At 32.2% G+C, this 17795-nt stretch overlaps 1 protein-coding gene across 1 annotated transcript in view; it reads right to left on the bottom strand.

Moving 5' to 3' along the window:
• Positions 1 to 1087: 1087 nt before the first annotated feature.
• The window catches only part of LOC114341727 (protein windpipe), a 105858-nt gene continuing 89150 nt past the window's right edge, over positions 1088 to 17795 (bottom strand). The window contains exon 2 of the mRNA XM_028292539.2: positions 1088 to 10042. Within this exon, the coding sequence (XP_028148340.1) occupies positions 8323 to 10032 (1710 nt within the window). The 5' untranslated portion in view covers positions 10033 to 10042 and the 3' untranslated portion in view covers positions 1088 to 8322. The remainder of the gene's footprint in view (positions 10043 to 17795) is intronic.

The raw sequence follows: 17795 nt of genomic DNA, 5'->3' as shown, positions 1-17795 counted from the left end.
AGATACTGAACCCACGAGAGAAGATAAGTATAACGTAAGATAATTTAGACACTTTCTTGATATTATAAAAAGGCACCCTGAGATTTTTTATTCATTTTTTTATGTATGATTTGCGACAATTAAATAATTAATCAAATAAATAATAATTAATATAAAATTAATAAGAAGCAGATCATAACAATAAATAATTATATTAATAAAATCAATGGGAAAATTTTTTGTTAATTATATTAATGTTTCTATTACTGAATAGAGAATTAAATGACCTTTCAAATGACCTAGCTCACGACCACTATTCTCATTTAAAAAATAATCGATTACGTCACTAGTATGATACAGATGCAAAAAAATTATAATTTAAAAGTAAAAATCGACCTGAATCGGGAATTTTTCTCCAACGTGGACTATTCTCAAAACAATTAAAGTATTCCATAATTTTGAACATCTCTGTATATGTTAAAATGTAATCCAAATAGCGTGTTTGTGTGGTTGGAATATTGACTTCGAAACCTGTGGTTTCATTCGCCTAGTAATTTTTGACTCTTGTAAAAAAATAAATCTTAATTCATTTTTTAAATTAATATTATAATTATTTTTAATATATTATTAATATTATGTTAAAAACAATATAAATACGGTAAAAGATTCTACATTCGTTTACAGTTTGTATTAAATGTCCAGATTCTTATCCATTATATTTTTCCAGTATTATCCAGTTTGGCATCCAGAAATTATATTTTTTTCAACATTTATTTATTGTGCTTATTAATTTTTATATATATTTTTTTATTATTAGAATGTTTTTTTTATTTTCTTATTTACTTTTTTACTTATTTGTTTTTTATTTATTTTTTTCAGTGTGTTTTAAACTATTATATTATTTTTTTTTAATTTATGTTTTAAATAAATCTGATGGTTGTAAAAAAGTTGAAGTTATTCCAAAACTTGGTTTTATTTTGCTCTTTTTCGACGATTCTCTACAATGGATATTAATTTTTTGTACTATAACAGTCATCTTATTTACTGAGGTCTAGATTGTTTAAACAGAGGGTTTTAAAAAAATGAAAAAAAAATGAAAACGCAGAAAAACTATTTTACAAATTTATTTTCTCTAAAAATTTATACAATAAAAACAAAACGGAATATATAGTTTTAACTGTAACATAACCATAGAACACAGCTTAGTACAAAGTTTGAACACTTTAAAAAAATTTAAACGAAACAAATACATACATAGTTCTAAGAAAACAATCACCAAATCAGTAAACGCACAAATGGTATATCTCTACATTGGATCGTCATTTTCCAAATTTTGACTATACGCAAATTATAAATTGTCAATCATATTAACCATAAATGAATATGGTATCATTTCAGTATCTTACTCTGTGGTATTAGTTTTATGTCTGACTTCAGCTTAAATTCGGGACCATGGTCAATTTTAGACGGATTGACTGGGTACTTTCTGGTCGAAAAGATCAGGTAAACTGGGCATATTACAAATATTCCAATTTATGTTTCATTTGAAACAATGTGTATAAATTATTTCGAAGATAAATTTTGCAATTTATCCTTCATATTATAATATAGCTCGTTTAACTGAAATTTGAAGGAAATATGAAATATTTCTGAAGGTATTTTGAGTTCAAATTAAAAGAGCCTTTAAATTCTCAGTTTTCTGAATTTTATTTTTGTAAGATGGCATTCTTCTTCCAATGTATCGATATATCTAAAAATACATAAAAACGAGTATAAAAACAATACACTAGTAAGTTACAATAATTACAAATACATCGTACTTTTAAACAATTTAAAAATTGTGAGCTTCATATGACAAATTTTACTTTTATAAAAATTCAGTCGATAATTTTATTCAGGAATGCATAAAGTTTATCTACGGGTGTGACAGATATCAGCCAGTAATATTCATAACATCTAAAGATTTAAATTATTCTGTGAGATTAGGAATCTGCCTAGATCATAACGCTTTATTGAAAGCTATCTAATGATTTGGAATGACTTTTAACACATTCTCTGCCACTATATATTCAGCCACATGAAAAGAACCCTATTTAATTCCACAGGTTATGCACGCCAAAAGGCGTCGGTGGCGCCTGACTCACGCACGCAAAACACCTTTTGGTGCCAGGTGGCAGCAAATGTGTTAAGGATGATCTATATTAGAAATGTATATACAGAGTATGGCAAAAGTCGATCAGTATGTGTTTTTATAATAAATAGATAATAAAGCTGAATATAGAATCCAATAAAGTATATAACGCATACATATTTTGGACCAATCACAGCTGTAAGAATAGGGAAAACTGCCAAAAAGGAAAAATTAGGTATATAAAGTAGGTACATGTGTGTGTGTTTTCTATGGAATTTTCATCAGCAAATCGAAAATCTAGTAAAAAAGACACCACTGATATATTGAGGTAGATTTTCTTGATTTTTTCCTTGCACAAAAGTAATTCAAAATAATTATACACTATTATTACTTTTTAAATAATAACAATGTTATTACAAAGGTAGAAAACAAAAATTTGGTATACACATACAAATGAAATGTGTTTTTAAGTAATTTTATCCTGAAATCTAAATCAGAAACCAAAGATATCGGTTTCAAATGGTTAATGATGCTAAAATATAATCTAATGAAATATGTAGGTAATGTATACCAAATTAGCCAATAATCTGTTGATATATGATCGTTTTACGTAAAAAATCTTGTTCTTGTAATTTGATATTTTGTGTAAAAGCGGCATCCAACGGAACGTAACGTGGCACGCCTTGCGAAATGGAAGATATGTAACAGAAAAAGATAAAATCTGAAGACGGCAATCAGCGCAAGGTGAAATAGCGTAATTTTGCTCAGAATTTGTGATTTACGATGCTTGGACAAAGAGGAAACCATTTATGGTCATTTATGGCAAGTGCGTGGTGGCTTGGACTGTCCAATCGTTTGTCGGTAAATGAGCGTAATTTGGAAAATAAGAAAATCAGAAGCTGACCAGGGCTCTTCGAAATTGGCTACACTACAACTGGTGTGGTCCATGTCGTGGTAATTCTAAAGACGTTGTGTTCTAATTGTTATCATTGTATGAATTAACCAACCAACAAAAAGTTCTACCTCCAACACTGGTGCTGTCCCTCGATACTCTATGGGACAAGATGACCCGACCGATTTTATCAAAAAGTATATAAGAACAGTACTCCAAGAAATTAACACACCAACTTAAAAATGGGTCATTTTTGATGTCTCGAATTTCCTAAACCTGTTGTCTTATTTAAGTGATTTTCTTATCATTATCTAATGTTATAGCCTTATTCTTTAACAATATCGCTGTAATAATATTGTTGTTAGACAGGTAAATTGTCATTGTATACCAGGTGTATCAATCAAACTGTTATTTTTTCTCAAAGTAAGCGTCACCCTATGGAATATTCTAGCATTTATAAAATACTGAAATTAAAGCCCAACTATAGCCTCATCTTTTCTTAATATTCTGTTTTTTATTTATTCGCTTATGTTGGATAATAAAAAGTTGAGTACTTTAACAACTAGTGAACTAGTCTTGTTTTTCATCAATACAGGGTGTTTTTAAATGAGTATGGCAAAGTTTATGTATGAGTTATTAATTATCCATACTATAAGTATGGGTAATTCTGCATGAAAAAATAATGACAGTCTGCTTTATAAATGTATGTCCGCAAATGCTTCGTTTTTAAGATAGGAGGTTTTGAAATTTTTCTTACAAACTAACGATTGATTTATTGCTCTAAAACCGGTTGAGATGTGCAAATGAAATTTGGTGCGTTTTAAGAGGTAGTTATTATGCATGTTTGATATACAATTAGGAATTTAATATTTAATATTGGGGTGCATACGGGTAATATGACCCTTGTGTGCGCCAATGGTGAACATAAAATTTTTAATTGTATGTCAAAAAATGCACAATAACTACCTTAAAACCCACCAAATTTCATTTGCATATCTTTACCGGTTTTAAAGCAATAAATAAGTCATCAGTTTGTAAGAAAAACTGCAACACCTCCTATCTCGGAAACGAAGCATTTGCGGACAAACCTTTATAAAGCAAACTCATTATTTTTTCATCCAGAATGACCCCTTAAAGTTTGCCTTACCTATTTAAAAACACCCTGTATTGACGAAAAACAAGACTAGTTGTTAAAGTACCCAACTTTTTTATTATCCAATATAAGCGAATGAATCAAAAGACAGAATGTTTAGAAAACATGAGGCTATAGTTGGGTTTTAATTTCAGTATTTTATAAGTGCTAGAATATTCCACAGGGTGACGCGAACTTTGAGAAAAAATCACAGTTTGATTGGTAGACCCGGTATACAATGACAATTAACCTATCTAGCAACAATATTATTACGGCGATACTGTTAAAGAATAAGGCATATTAAAAAAATCACTAAAATCGGACAACAGGTTTAGGAAATTCGAGACATCAAAAATGACCCATTTTGTGTATAATATTTACATATTTCTCTTTTTCGACGTATAAATTGGTAAATGTGGTAAAAAGTCCCACGCCACACTCCGTTGGAGGCCGCCTTACCATTCATTTTTTTTCTCTGAATTACTTAAAAACGCTTCTCTTATTATCTAAATTTATGAGAGCATTCCCTCCTGAGGACAATTACAAAAACACCAGCACACAATTAGATAAAGGAAATGCGACCTCCTTTGGCACTATCCATATCGACATGTACACTATTTTTTCCAGTTCAGCAAATGCAGGTAGTTCATGTTTGTGCCAACTATGATTCATTGAAAAGTGCAATCCTCAATTAAAAAACAATCAAGGCCAAGAGATTAAACCGCCAAACGGCCGATATAACACATCGAACATAAGTACTTTATAAAAGTAGGTATGCATTGTTGTTTTTCAGTCGCTACTTAAACAAAATAATTTTTTTATTTGTTAAGATACATTGTATGTTTTACTGTCCTTAAATTATACATAGATCTACATCTAGATCTAGATAATCTACATAAGTAGATTCTAAGATACACTAAGGTAATTCTTTCAGGAAATCGATCAAATATGTTTTCTCAAACACATTTGAACAATTTTAATAAACTGTATTTAATTGGAATGAACCACAATTTTCAATTAATTGTTCCTCTTAACTTGCGTGCATAGAAATAGGCTAAGTTTAAACTTTTGACTTGAACTATATTTATTTCTGAAACTAATTACATACTTGCATCAAAAAAGGGATACATTGTTTGAAAGATAATTTAATATGCTTTAATATGAGTATAAATTTGTCATGGATTGCTTATCACTTATATGCGTAGCAACCGATATATGTTTATTTGATTTTTATAACGATAAAAAAAGTTTGTCAAATTTCGTTATTATTGTACGAATCCTAGGATGTAGACGACCTGGAACAGGTAGAAAGAGATTTACAACTGCTCGTGATGATCTCTTTCAATGTATCAACATTTCAACATTATTAACACATTAAACGCCACGTGAGTTGTATTTAACTTACACTCTGTTTGGCTCAGACGTTATGTAAGTTACATATAATTCACAATAACATTGACATTCTAAATATGGAGCCTGAAGGCCAAAACAAAAATTTTCAATTGGGCGGTAAACGTGTTAAGAAATCGTCACCGTAATGTCACCCTAAACCTTTTTTGATCCGAGTAATAGTTTCTGAAAAAAAAAATATAATTTAAGTCAAAAATTTAAAGTGGGCCGATTTCTGTGCACTTTAGTTTAGTAAATAAAATATTTGGTAACAAATTTAAAAATAAATCCATAAAAATCATAAATATATAAATATATTTATGCTGATACACCCTATTTCGCACTAGATAATCAATAATTCCGTATCTAATCTTTTTGAGCTCATTTACAGTGATGTATGAACAGTCTACGAATTCTAGACTACTAAGCAGGTTCTATGATTGGTTTATCAGTCATTTATACAACATACAGCTAAAAAACTTCATTTGGCTCATGAATTCAGCAGAACAGTTCCAAAATTGCTGTGTTCATGAGATGCCAAATGGGTTTAGACTGCCATACCGATCGCAGAAACAAATGTTGGACCGAAGTGACTACAAAGAAGGATGAATTTTTAAACGAAACTATCTCCAAAGATTATAAATTTTTGTTTTTTGAAGTCTGTACAAATTAACAATTAATGTGAAATGTAAAGAATGTTTGATATTTAAGTAAGGATATTTGAAATTTTTATAGCAATGAAGTTAAGATGAGATGATCAAATTTAAAAAACCACCTGGTTACTGTTACTACTAACCAATTCACATAATTCGGTTAATACACCTAACCACGGAGCTGCCACATTTATAATATAGTCTGTCCAATCCATACAAAGGTCGACAAACTCCCCTGTCAAAACCATAGAGGATTCTCCTTGCTGTGTTATGGATATAAAATATTTACCAGTATATTTAACCAAAGACTACAACCCCTTACGGAGAAGATCAACCAGCGACCAAGTAGTCATGGTTAAGCAAGTTTTTAGCAAAGCCTATACCGTCCAAACTAGTTAGGATCATCCGAATGGAGATGACGGACGCAATAGCTCAAGTACACACACAACGTGAGATGACAGATCCATTTCAAATAACACAAAGATTTAACACAGTTGTTACATATGGAAGTGAAACATGGACTCTACATTAGCGAAAAATAAATAAGCTGCTGGTATTTAAAAGGAAGGTTCTCAGAATGATCATGATGATGATTGAAGGCCCTCAAAGGTATTGACATAAGCTGAATTGGTGACTATGTATGGTAATGAACACATCATCAGACATAGCTAACCGGATAATATGGGCAGGGCATGTGTTAAGATCAGAGGAAGACAGAGTGTAAAAGTCATTATTCTTTGAGAGACTAGACGGTACTTCAGTAGACTGCCCCAGAAAAAGATGGAAGGCTGATGTTAATCTACTATTGGGATACTGAGAAGGATACTGAACCCTATAAATGAGAACAGAGACCAATAATCATTCACCTACAGCGTCTTCAGTGGACACGCCATGTAATAGGATGAAAGAAAAAAGGCTTCCAAAAAAAAACTGTTGGGTGCAAGAATCCAGGGGAAGAAACCTATTGGAAGACCAAGAAAGCGATGGTTGGATGAGAACACCAGAAGTCTCCTTGGCAGTCGATCGTAGATGAGAATGGCTACAGACCATAATGAATGAAAGGTTTGCTGAGAGAGGTCAGGGTTTGAATTGGGCTGTAGAACCAACCATAGGATAGATATATCAGGTAACATGATATATCGTGCATAAAGAAAACTGGTAAACTGTATATTGTCGAAGGAACAATGCCACAGTACCAGTATTTGACAGTACTATGGACAAACATGCTTAAGCAGGTTAAGAATTCTTAAACCAAAATTACTGCGCATTTTGCACCTTTTTGACTAATAAATTCAATATCACCAGGTTTTCTAATAATTTAATCACTCAGTGTAAATAAAGTTACTTCAAAAAGGTCACTGGAACTTGGATTGAATAAATAAAGGATTTTAAGTAACTTTAAGTAGCAGAAACTTTAAGTGGAATAATTAGACATTTCATTTTAAAAACTGATTACGAAATAGCAACAAATCCTATGTTGGATGATTGCTATTGTGATGACTTCAATCAACATTGATAAATATAGTATGTTGCTCAAACTACAGCTCCCGGAGTGAACCATGGCCAGTGAGATAAATCATGTCTGTGTAGAGACAGTAGAGTTTAAGTAGGCGTACGACCGTCCACAGCGTTTCTCATCAGCCATGGTTCGTTCCGGGAGCTGTATTTGAATTTGAAATTCTTTCAAAGGGTGAATTTGTTCTAATTCCATCCCTCTTACGTTTCTGGTCCGGTCATTGTTTCAACAGTGGAAATTACTTTGGCAACAAAATCAATACATATAAGTAAGTATGTAAAGTCTGTAACAGTCGACAAACCTATCAAAATTTCGAAGTAGAGCGTCAATTCGCAAGACAGCTCTCCCTTTAGGGGCAGCTACAAAAATTCTATTAAAAATCAAGCAAAAAATTTTATACGTTTGTAGCACAACTCATAGCATCTTATTCTTATAGCAATATAAAATGCTTCTTATTATTATAATCAATAGAAAATTAATAAAAGTAATTAAAAAAATAATCGTTTCAGATCAAAATTATTTGCTGTGACCTTTAATATCGGCCCCCTATAGGAACGACGCAATAAGTTAATTTTATCACAAAGGTATTCAATAGGTAATAAATACTGAGGTATCACTGCACTTGTCAATTCAAGAAACAAGTGTGGTGACAATTTCACCTTCACTGTTCTTCTGACGATGGACCAAGAGCGGTGTTCTGGGAACTGACTCTGGAAGTTCAGCCTCCCGGATAGTTACTCTCTCCCTCTGTGGTGTCAGCAGTTCGGATTGGATCTTGGGTCGAATCTCTACTTCGTCGGAGTCTGCTGGGCTGCCATTTGGAAGGTTAAGTTCTACTGAGTTATCATCATCATCGTTTGGTAACTCTGGGTGCGCTAATGGAACAAAGGAAGTCAATTTGGGAGTATCATCCCTTGGTTTGCCATTCTGGCCATTAATAAGAGGAATTTGCTCAGGTAGATTCGATGTGTTTTTGACTGGTTTATCATTAACAGCTGTGATAGGATATTTGCTCAGTGGTTTCAATTCTTCACCAGTAAGTGGTATCTCCCGTCTCTTTTCTTTTAGTCTCTTTGATCGACGTTTTTTAATAAATGCTAGAATGAAAAGCACTGCAATAACTAATCCTACTCCTACTACTGCATATACAGCCGTAGAATTTTTGGGAGACATAGATGCCCTTTCTAATTCTCCTGTAGCAGTACCATTTGCGTTATCAACTTGTTCGACTTCCGATTTTCTATCATTACCAGTACCAACACTACCAACGTTGTCTTTCAATATTTTTGGTTCTTTGACCACAGCTGGAGTAGCAACAGACTCAGTGGTGGTACTTGTTGTACTCGGTGCTTCAGTTGTAGGTTCTTTGAATATGTTTACATCGTCAATAATCATTTTAAACTGGTCAAAGAAACCAGGAAGAGGCGATGCCGTTGGATCTTGAGTCAGTGGTTTAGGTGTTTCGCAGTTTTCGATACAACCTAGTACTCCAGATTCAGGAATACGTCCAAACTCTCCACTGCCTTCTTCTCCACTGCCTTCATCGTGAACACCTGCATTTAAAGGATCAATGGTAGTAGTTTCAGCTACATTTTCATCTCTATCATCTACAATTGTGTTGGTTTTCTCATCATCATCCTCTTCTTCATTGATAACCTTTATATCGGATGTCTTTTCTGCGAAAGAATCATCAAAAATATCTGTTTCTCCTGAGCCCTCCACAGGAGCGTCATACTGCATCATGTCGATAGGAGAACAATTGACGGAACTTACTTTTTTTCCAGCGTATTCTGGAGGGGAATGGCAAGTGAGAGGTCTAGGAATGATGACTCTTTTGTTTAGTAGTTCATAATTTAGCACGTTGTTGCAATCACAGTCTATTGGATTTTTATATAAATCCAAAGTTTTTAAATTTTTTAACAGTCTCCAGTCTCTTGGTATTGCGCTTAACAGATTATCGGATAAATCCAAATTTTCTATATTTTGTGGCAGTTGTGAAATACTTATATCTTTTAAATCATTAGCTTTCAGTATCAGAGTTTTTAAACTATTCAACGAGGGAATCGATGAGATTTGCACACTGTTGTAAGACAGATCTAGGTACGCCAGATTTTTCAGATATTTCAGCTTAGGATCTATTTTATTAACTGAGGAGTTAGATATTGTTAGGCTGCCTATTGATCGGAAGTCCTTCTGGGACAATTTGCTTAAAAACTCGAACGAAGTAGTTTTCAGCGTCTCTGGGGTTGAGTGGCACGTAGAACCTTCAGGGCATGGTTCCAGAGTAGCACCAAAACTGCTGCCCAGCATAAGCGCCATTAAGAAAACTTCTTTCAACATTTTGAGTAATCTGAAACAAAAAGTAAATCGTTAGAAAAATAAAAAAAGAAAAATAAATAGATAAAAAAAGAATAAAAATAAATAATTGATGGATTCGATCGTTACTTGATATCAATTCATTTTATCTCACAATAAAACACTGAAAGCTTTTGTTTTCAATAATTCCATAAAATTTATTATAAGTTATTGTCACTTCAGCTGTTTCTACAGAGTACCTCAAGTGATGTGTTTTTACTATGCATCTACACTTTAAAGACTCTAACTGAATAGGTTGAGGGCTGGGGAGATGTTTGTCTTAAGTTTGTCATTCAGAATTATATCTGTATTTTTTATTTTATTAATTTCCATATATTCTAATAAAGATAGCTTAAGGCCTTTATTTGGAATATGAAGAGTTTGATACTGTTCATTAAAAGAACTATTATGATCTAGAAGGTAAAGTGCGTAAAGTTTGTTTAGCAGTAAATGGTTGACTTTAATTAAAACATCCTGGGTTAACCGATAATAGTATAAAAGGCCCGGTTGCAGGTAAAATATAAATATGTTTCATTTACATATTTCAGGTAAAAATTTTGTGGATCCTTTGCTTTTTTTATATGAGTACCGTCTAGTCAGTGTTAATTGTCAAAAGACCAACTCTGTCTACCTCGTTCGCTTATCGCTCCGGACCGTCTTAACAATGGGCTGTCAGATAAATTTAATAATATTTACGACCGCACTAATTGAAGTCAACCATTTTCTGCTAAACAAACTTTACGTAGAAACTCTTTTTCTATTATTAAAAGCCATTTTGTGTTCTGCTACGCGTTTGTCAAAGGTTCTGCCAGTTTGACCGATGTAACTTTTTGGACAGACCCCACATGTCAGTTTGTACAGACCACTCTGTAATTGCTTTTTCTTTTGGCTTTTATTGTTCTTATTATATCAGTCTAAGTTGTTGTTTGTTCTGAAAGCTGGTGTTATTCCTTTCTTCTTTATACGTTTGGCTATTTTTGTTGATATCTTGCCTGTATATGTGATAGAGCAGAAGGTACTAAGTTTTTTACACTGGGAACACTGTGAAGGTACTGTGGTGGTGTGAAGACTAATTTCAGGGCTTTCTTACGCAGTTAATTTGTAGTCAATGTTGGTTTCATTTAGGCTTTCTATTATCTTAGCAGAAAATACTACCACCAGAGAAAAAACCCAGTACCTTCTGCTCTATCACATATACTGGCAAGATAACAACAAAAATAGCCAGATACATAAAAAAGAAAGGAATAACACCAGCTTTCAGAACTAACAACAACTTAAGCAAATATATTAAGAACAATAAGAGCCGAAAGAGAAAGCAATTACAGAGTGGTGTTTACAAACTGGCATGTGGTGACTGTCCAAAAACTTACATCGGTCAAACTGGCAGACCCTTTGGCAAACGCATAGCAGAACACAAAAGGGCTTTCCATAATAGAAAAACAGATTATACATACGCACTTCACCTTCTTGATATTGAAAATAAAAAAATAAAAAAAATTTTTTTAAGAAACGCTTTTCTTTAGTTACGAGTGCCTAAAATTAAAAATATTATAGAAAATCAACTAAAAAGCAAAAAATAAAAAAAATTTAAAAAATCTAACACATTCGTCAAAGAAAAGCGTGGCGCGTCTTCATCGAATTAAATGGTTTTCTCCCCACGCTTTTCTTTAACGAATGTGTTAGATTTTTTCAATTTTTTTTTATTTTTTGCTTTTTAGTTGATTTTTTATAATGTTTTTAATTTTAGGCACTCGTAACTAAAAAGAAGCGTTTCTTAAAAAATTTTTTTTTCATATTTTTTTATTTTTTACTTTTTAGTCTTACACTTTTCAAACATTAAAATATATCGTCATGTTTATTAAAATATGTATAAAACATTATGATGTAGGTACAAACATGAAAAGCAGTCGGAATCGGCAAAAAATTTGAAACTTTATTGCATAACGTAAACAATTAACGTAAAAAGGTAAATTATGTACAGTTCATATACTTAATTAGCTACAATCTGTAAAAGTTTCAAGTTTCTTCATTGTAAAAAACAAGAGATTTTAATCATTTTCCGTTAAAATCGTTTTTTTATTTAGACAATTAATAAACATAAACAATTTTTTTATTGACTATTCGTGTATTGTTTCCGCGAATGCATATGTCTGCAAATTTTTAGTCATTTGCATTGAGAAAAAGGCAGTCAAATTAACGTCAAAGATTTGACCCAAACGATTGAACTAATACGTTTAATTAATACGCCAAAACGAATGCGTTAATGTTAATTGTAGCACAAAACCTCTCTACCGGTGGTTTTTCTAACTCTACGATAAAAACAGGAATTTTTTTAATTCGAGGTTTGGTTGAACGATGGCTTAGTGTGAAAACCTCGTATCTCATTGTACAGAAAATTTTACATGAGTGACTTTAAACTGAATTTCTGCATACTCTAACGCAAAATATATATGAAAAATGTATGTGTAATGATCTAAACATTCTCAGAATCAAAAATATGTAAACATAGTTTTTTTGTTTTAAGTTACAGTATGCAGAAATTAAGTTTTAAGTCTCTCCTGTAAAATTTTCTGTGAAATGAGATACGAGGTTTTCACATTAAGCTATCGTGAAGTTTTGTTTCGTATCATATTGAAATTTGACACGAATAATAATATGGGAGCAAAGTATGCTAAATTTGCAGTCAGTCGAGCGTTATGGGGACCTATTGGGTTGTGATTATTAGGTACTAAAACCAAAAAAAGTTAAGTAAAATTTTCCATTTTAGTGGGAACTTTCCACTTTTTAATTTAATTTTCCATTTCCAACAATCGTTTTTTCCGATTATAGCGCCATCTATCCATAGCTCGAAAAAATGTCTCGAATAAAAGTTGCCTATTTTTACGTAAAGAATCCAAATCTGCAATAAAAATTTGGGGCTTCCATTTAAGATTTTAAAGTAACCTCCAACCCCACCTCCGTGGGAGGTCATGTTTGATACCATTCGACAGATTTTTCAAAAACATAATGAAATTGTATTTTGTAGTTTTTCGATCTGATGTTTATTTTGCGAAATATCGCGGGTTTGAATTTAAAATTTTTACCCCCCCCCCCCCAACCTTCTCCGTGGGGGGTCATGTTTGGTACCATTCAATCGATTTTTGAAAAATATTGGAGACGTATTTTTTGGTTTTTCGATCTGACGTTCATTTCGCGAAATTTTCGCTTTTTTGAATACAGATTTTTTAAATATACACTCTTTTGCATGTACTTAACTTACCTTATCTTAATCTGACAATTTCGAGTATTTTTAAGGATAATTTTTTTTTTCGTGTCCACCATAACGAACTTCCCGAGCCAATATATGGCAGAGGTACATCTGCAGGGTACCAGGTTTCTCCCCATATGATAATCTGACGCGCTCAAGTAACTGGAAAAATCCCCTTCCCCTACCATAAGCGCCAATTTTTATATAAACAAATATGAGCGTTCAAAATTTGAAACTTCATTGTTTATCTATGAAGCATAACGTAAACAATTAATGTAAAAAGTGAAATTATGTATAGTTCATATCATTAGCTACAAAAGGTATCTAAAAGTTTCAAGTTTCTACATTGTAAAAACAAGAGAATTTAAGCATTTTCCATTAAAATCTTTTTTTTTTATTTAAACAATTAATAAACATAAAAAAAATTTATTGACTATTCGTGTATTGTTCCCACGAATACATATGTCTGCAAATTTTCATTCAGTTGCATTGAAGAAAAGGCAGTCAAATTGACGTCTAAAGATTTGATGCAAACTATTGAACTAAATAAAAGCGTTTAATAAAGGCTTAATTAAGCTATCTTTATTAGAATCTATGGAAATTAGACAATTAAAAAATGCAGATATAATTCTGGATGACCAACTTGAGACAAACAGTTCCCCACTCCTCAACCTATTGAGTTAGGGACTTTGTGTAGACTAGACGCATAGTAAAAATACATTATGTACTTGAGAAAGGCACTCTGCTGAAACAGCTGTAGTGACAAATTTAATAAATTTTGTAGAAGTACTGAAAATAAAAGTTTTCAGTGTTCTATTGTTAGAAAAGTAAATATAAAAAGAGACAAACAACTAACAAAGAGAAAAACATATGAGTTTAGTGGTAAAAGGTCTGGTGAAAAGAACCAATAATAATATTGGTAAATAATGAGCAATATACAACTCTTTCGTAAAAGAAAATGGTAGTAACCCATAAGTTACCTAACCTAACAAAACAATTATGCATTCTATGATTTTTAATGGTTTCCATGAAGGGTCAAGAAACTTGAGCCGTAATTATTAAAATGTGTGTTTATGTGACTTGCATACAATACCATAGTTGATTAAGGTACTAAACAGAATGGTCATTGCTTTTGTTTAACAATACTTTGCATTGTTCTCACATATTCATAAAAATTCACTTTATAGTACAGAGGGCACTAAAACGAAAAATATTAGAATACCATAAATATTTTCAACACGTTACAGATGAATTATGTTTCGAAGAAGAAATAAAAGTCGTCAAAGAGTATTGGTGTCATCTCACGTTTTAGATTTTTAGAAATATATTATGAAATGGTTGAGGAAAAATGAACCGTTTAAGTTTGCCCTCTTAAGGGGAGGTATTGTTTAAAATATTTAATGTTTTTAGTATTTTAAATAAAAGTGCATAATTTCAAGAATACTCTGAAAATTTCAGAGAGATCGGAGTAAAATTACCAAAGATACAGCATGTTGAATATCCCTAGTACCTTCGACTCGCTTGACGGCGGTTTTGCGCCAGCACGCTTGAGCGTAGTGAGAAACGTTCAACAACTGTTCGCCTTCTCTTTTGTAGATTACGCCGCAATTCAAAAAATATATTCAGATGTGCATCACTTTACGATTTGACAGACAAATAAGAAGACGAAGATGCAGTTGTCACAACTTTAAAAGCGTTTTTCTCAAAACAGCTTTTTCAAATGGGGTGGACATTGTAACTCAAAAACTACTCCATCGATCTACCTGAAATTTGCATAAATTTTCTTTAGACATTTCGTGAGGTAACGCTGTCGAGATATATTTTTTGTTTTATGCTTATTTTTTGTTTGAAGATAATAAATATGTTGATTTTCACCGTTTTGTTACAAAGAATTTCGTTTTTTTGATTTCCGAGTGATATCAATAACTTAAAAATCGTTAAAAATAAAAAAACTCGACAGCGTTATAGGTCTGGATCCCGCGTATGAAAAAAAAGTTGATTAATAGCAAGCTGAAAATTTGTTAATAGCTTAAGGGTGTATAGTCAGACAAACTTTGATATATAGGAACACTGGAACAGGGGAAGTTTTAATTATGGAACAGGTTAAAAATTTGGAACGGTCAGACCACGAAAACGGCACATGTATTTTGTCCGACAGAACAGACTTAAACTCTCCGAACAGAGATTAAACTCTCATGCAAAAATCAGACTGCTATTTATCACCAAATGGGCGTTTTAATGGGTGGAACATGTAGAATATGTCAAATGACAGGAATTGTGACAGGTGATAAATAGCAGTCTGATTTTTGCATGAGAGTTTAATCTCTGTTCGGAGAGTTTAAGTCTAATCTGTCGGACAAAATAAATGTGCCGTTTTCGAGGTCTGACCGTTCCAAATTTTTAACCTGTTCCACAATTAAAACTGCCCCCGTTGCAGTGTTCCCATGTATCAAAGTTTATCCGACTAGACACCCTTAAGCTATTAACAAATTTTCAGCTTGCTATTAATCAACTTTGTTTTCATACGCGGGATCCAGACCTATTACCTCGAGAAACTCATAAGCTAAAATCTTTTTGAATTTTTTGTTTCACATAATCCAGTGACAAGTTCTGATGTCCACCGCAAAATGCATTTTTTTGGAGGTGTTTGTAAAAATTTGCCACTGTTGGCTTATTTTTCAATATTTTCCTTAATTTTTTTTTAATATTCTTTGAATTGTACCGGGTGTCGCAATTAGAATGGCTCTCGGCCATATCTCAGGAACCGTTTATAGTACAGCTTTGAGAAAAAAATATTTTATAGCAAAAGTTGCCTCGGGAAAAGCCTGGAAATTATTTTCATAACTGTAGGTCCACCGCTGGAGGGCGTAATTGAATATCAAAAATTAAAAAATCAAAATTTTACAAAATTTACCTAATGAAAGGGCACTGGAAATCCACTCAGCGTATTCTTCAAAAATTCTGCGCATATTTGATTTCTCAAGTTTAAGTCTACCTTTGCAAATAAGAGGTGGGGGTGAGTGGGAACCTTCTTATGAAAAAATGTCTGTAAATCCGGTTCTGCTAAATTGAATTTTGCATACTTGGTCTTGTTGAAAACAGCTCTTTTTCGTCAATGTAAGTGTCTTATTTTCGAAATAGGCTAATAAGTAATATGCAAACTAAGAGGCGTTATTTATTTATTTTCGGAAATGTAGTATTCTTGTATATTAAATACAAGTATGCATTTTTAATTCTGTATTACAAAATTAGACCAAATTAGCAACATAATACCGAAAACCGCATGTCGATACCTTTTTTCTATCTCGAGATATCTTAAAAAATGTGTAAATTTTAAACATAACTGTTACTGTCACCGGTAAACAAGGTTAAGGAAAAGTAGTGTGCTATGGAAAAAACAAATAACCATTTTCCAGATGTAAACGTATATAAATAATTAAAACAACAATAAGACAAACAACACTATAAAATATAACAAAGAAATAAAAGCAACTACTTACTTAGTCTTAGTGACTGCCTAAATGTTCAAATTGCTGCCCATCATTTTCGATGCAAGCATTTACTCTTTGAAGAGTAGAATGAATAGCAACAGATTTAACTGTTTTAGACTTTTATTTATGGGGACGGATTAAAGACCTTGTTTTTACCGCTAGGCCCACTACGCGAGAAAACATGATCTAGAATCTAGAGAATACGAAACGCCATCCAAAGCATTACAAAAGCAGAAATTAAGACTGTTGTTTAATCTACTCTTAAAAGAGTAAATGCTTGCATCGAAAATGATTGTCCACAATTTGAACATTTAGGTCGTCACTAAGTAAGTAGTTCCTTTTATTTCTTTGTTATATTTTATAGTAATGTTTGTCTTATTGTTGTTTTAATTAATTATATACGTTTACATCTGGAAAATGTTTCTTTGTTTTTTCCATAGTACACTACTTTTCCTTAACCTCGTTTACCGGTGACATTAACATTTGTTTAAAATTTACACGTTTCTTAAGATATCTCGAGATAGAAAAAAGGTATCGACATGCGGTTTTCGGTATTATGTTGCTAATTTGGTCTAATTTTGTAATACAGGATTAAAATGCATATATGTATTTAATATTTTATAAAGAAAACTAGATTTCTGAAAATAAATAAATAACGCCTCCTACCTTGCATATTACTTATTAGGCTATTTCGAAAATAAGACACTTATACTGTCGAAAAAGAGCTGTTTTCAACAAGACCAAGCATGCAAAATTCGATTTAGCAGAACCGGACTTACAGCCATTTTTTTATAAGAAGGTTCCCACTCACTCCCACCTCTTATTTGCAAAGGTAGACTTAAACTTGTGAAATTAAATATGCGCAGAATTTTATGAAAAATACGATGATTGGATTTCCAGTGCCCTTTCATTAGGTAAATTTTGTAAAATTTTGATTTTTTGATTTTTGATATTCAATTACGCCCTCTAGCGGTGGACCTATAATTATGAAAATAATTTCCAGGCTTTTC

The sequence above is a fragment of the Diabrotica virgifera genome, chromosome 10, assembly GCF_917563875.1.
Source record: "Diabrotica virgifera virgifera chromosome 10, PGI_DIABVI_V3a".
NCBI lineage: Eukaryota > Metazoa > Arthropoda > Insecta > Coleoptera > Chrysomelidae > Diabrotica > Diabrotica virgifera.
The sequence above is the reverse complement of the archived record's forward strand: the minus strand, read 5'-3'. Positions and strand labels throughout refer to the sequence as shown.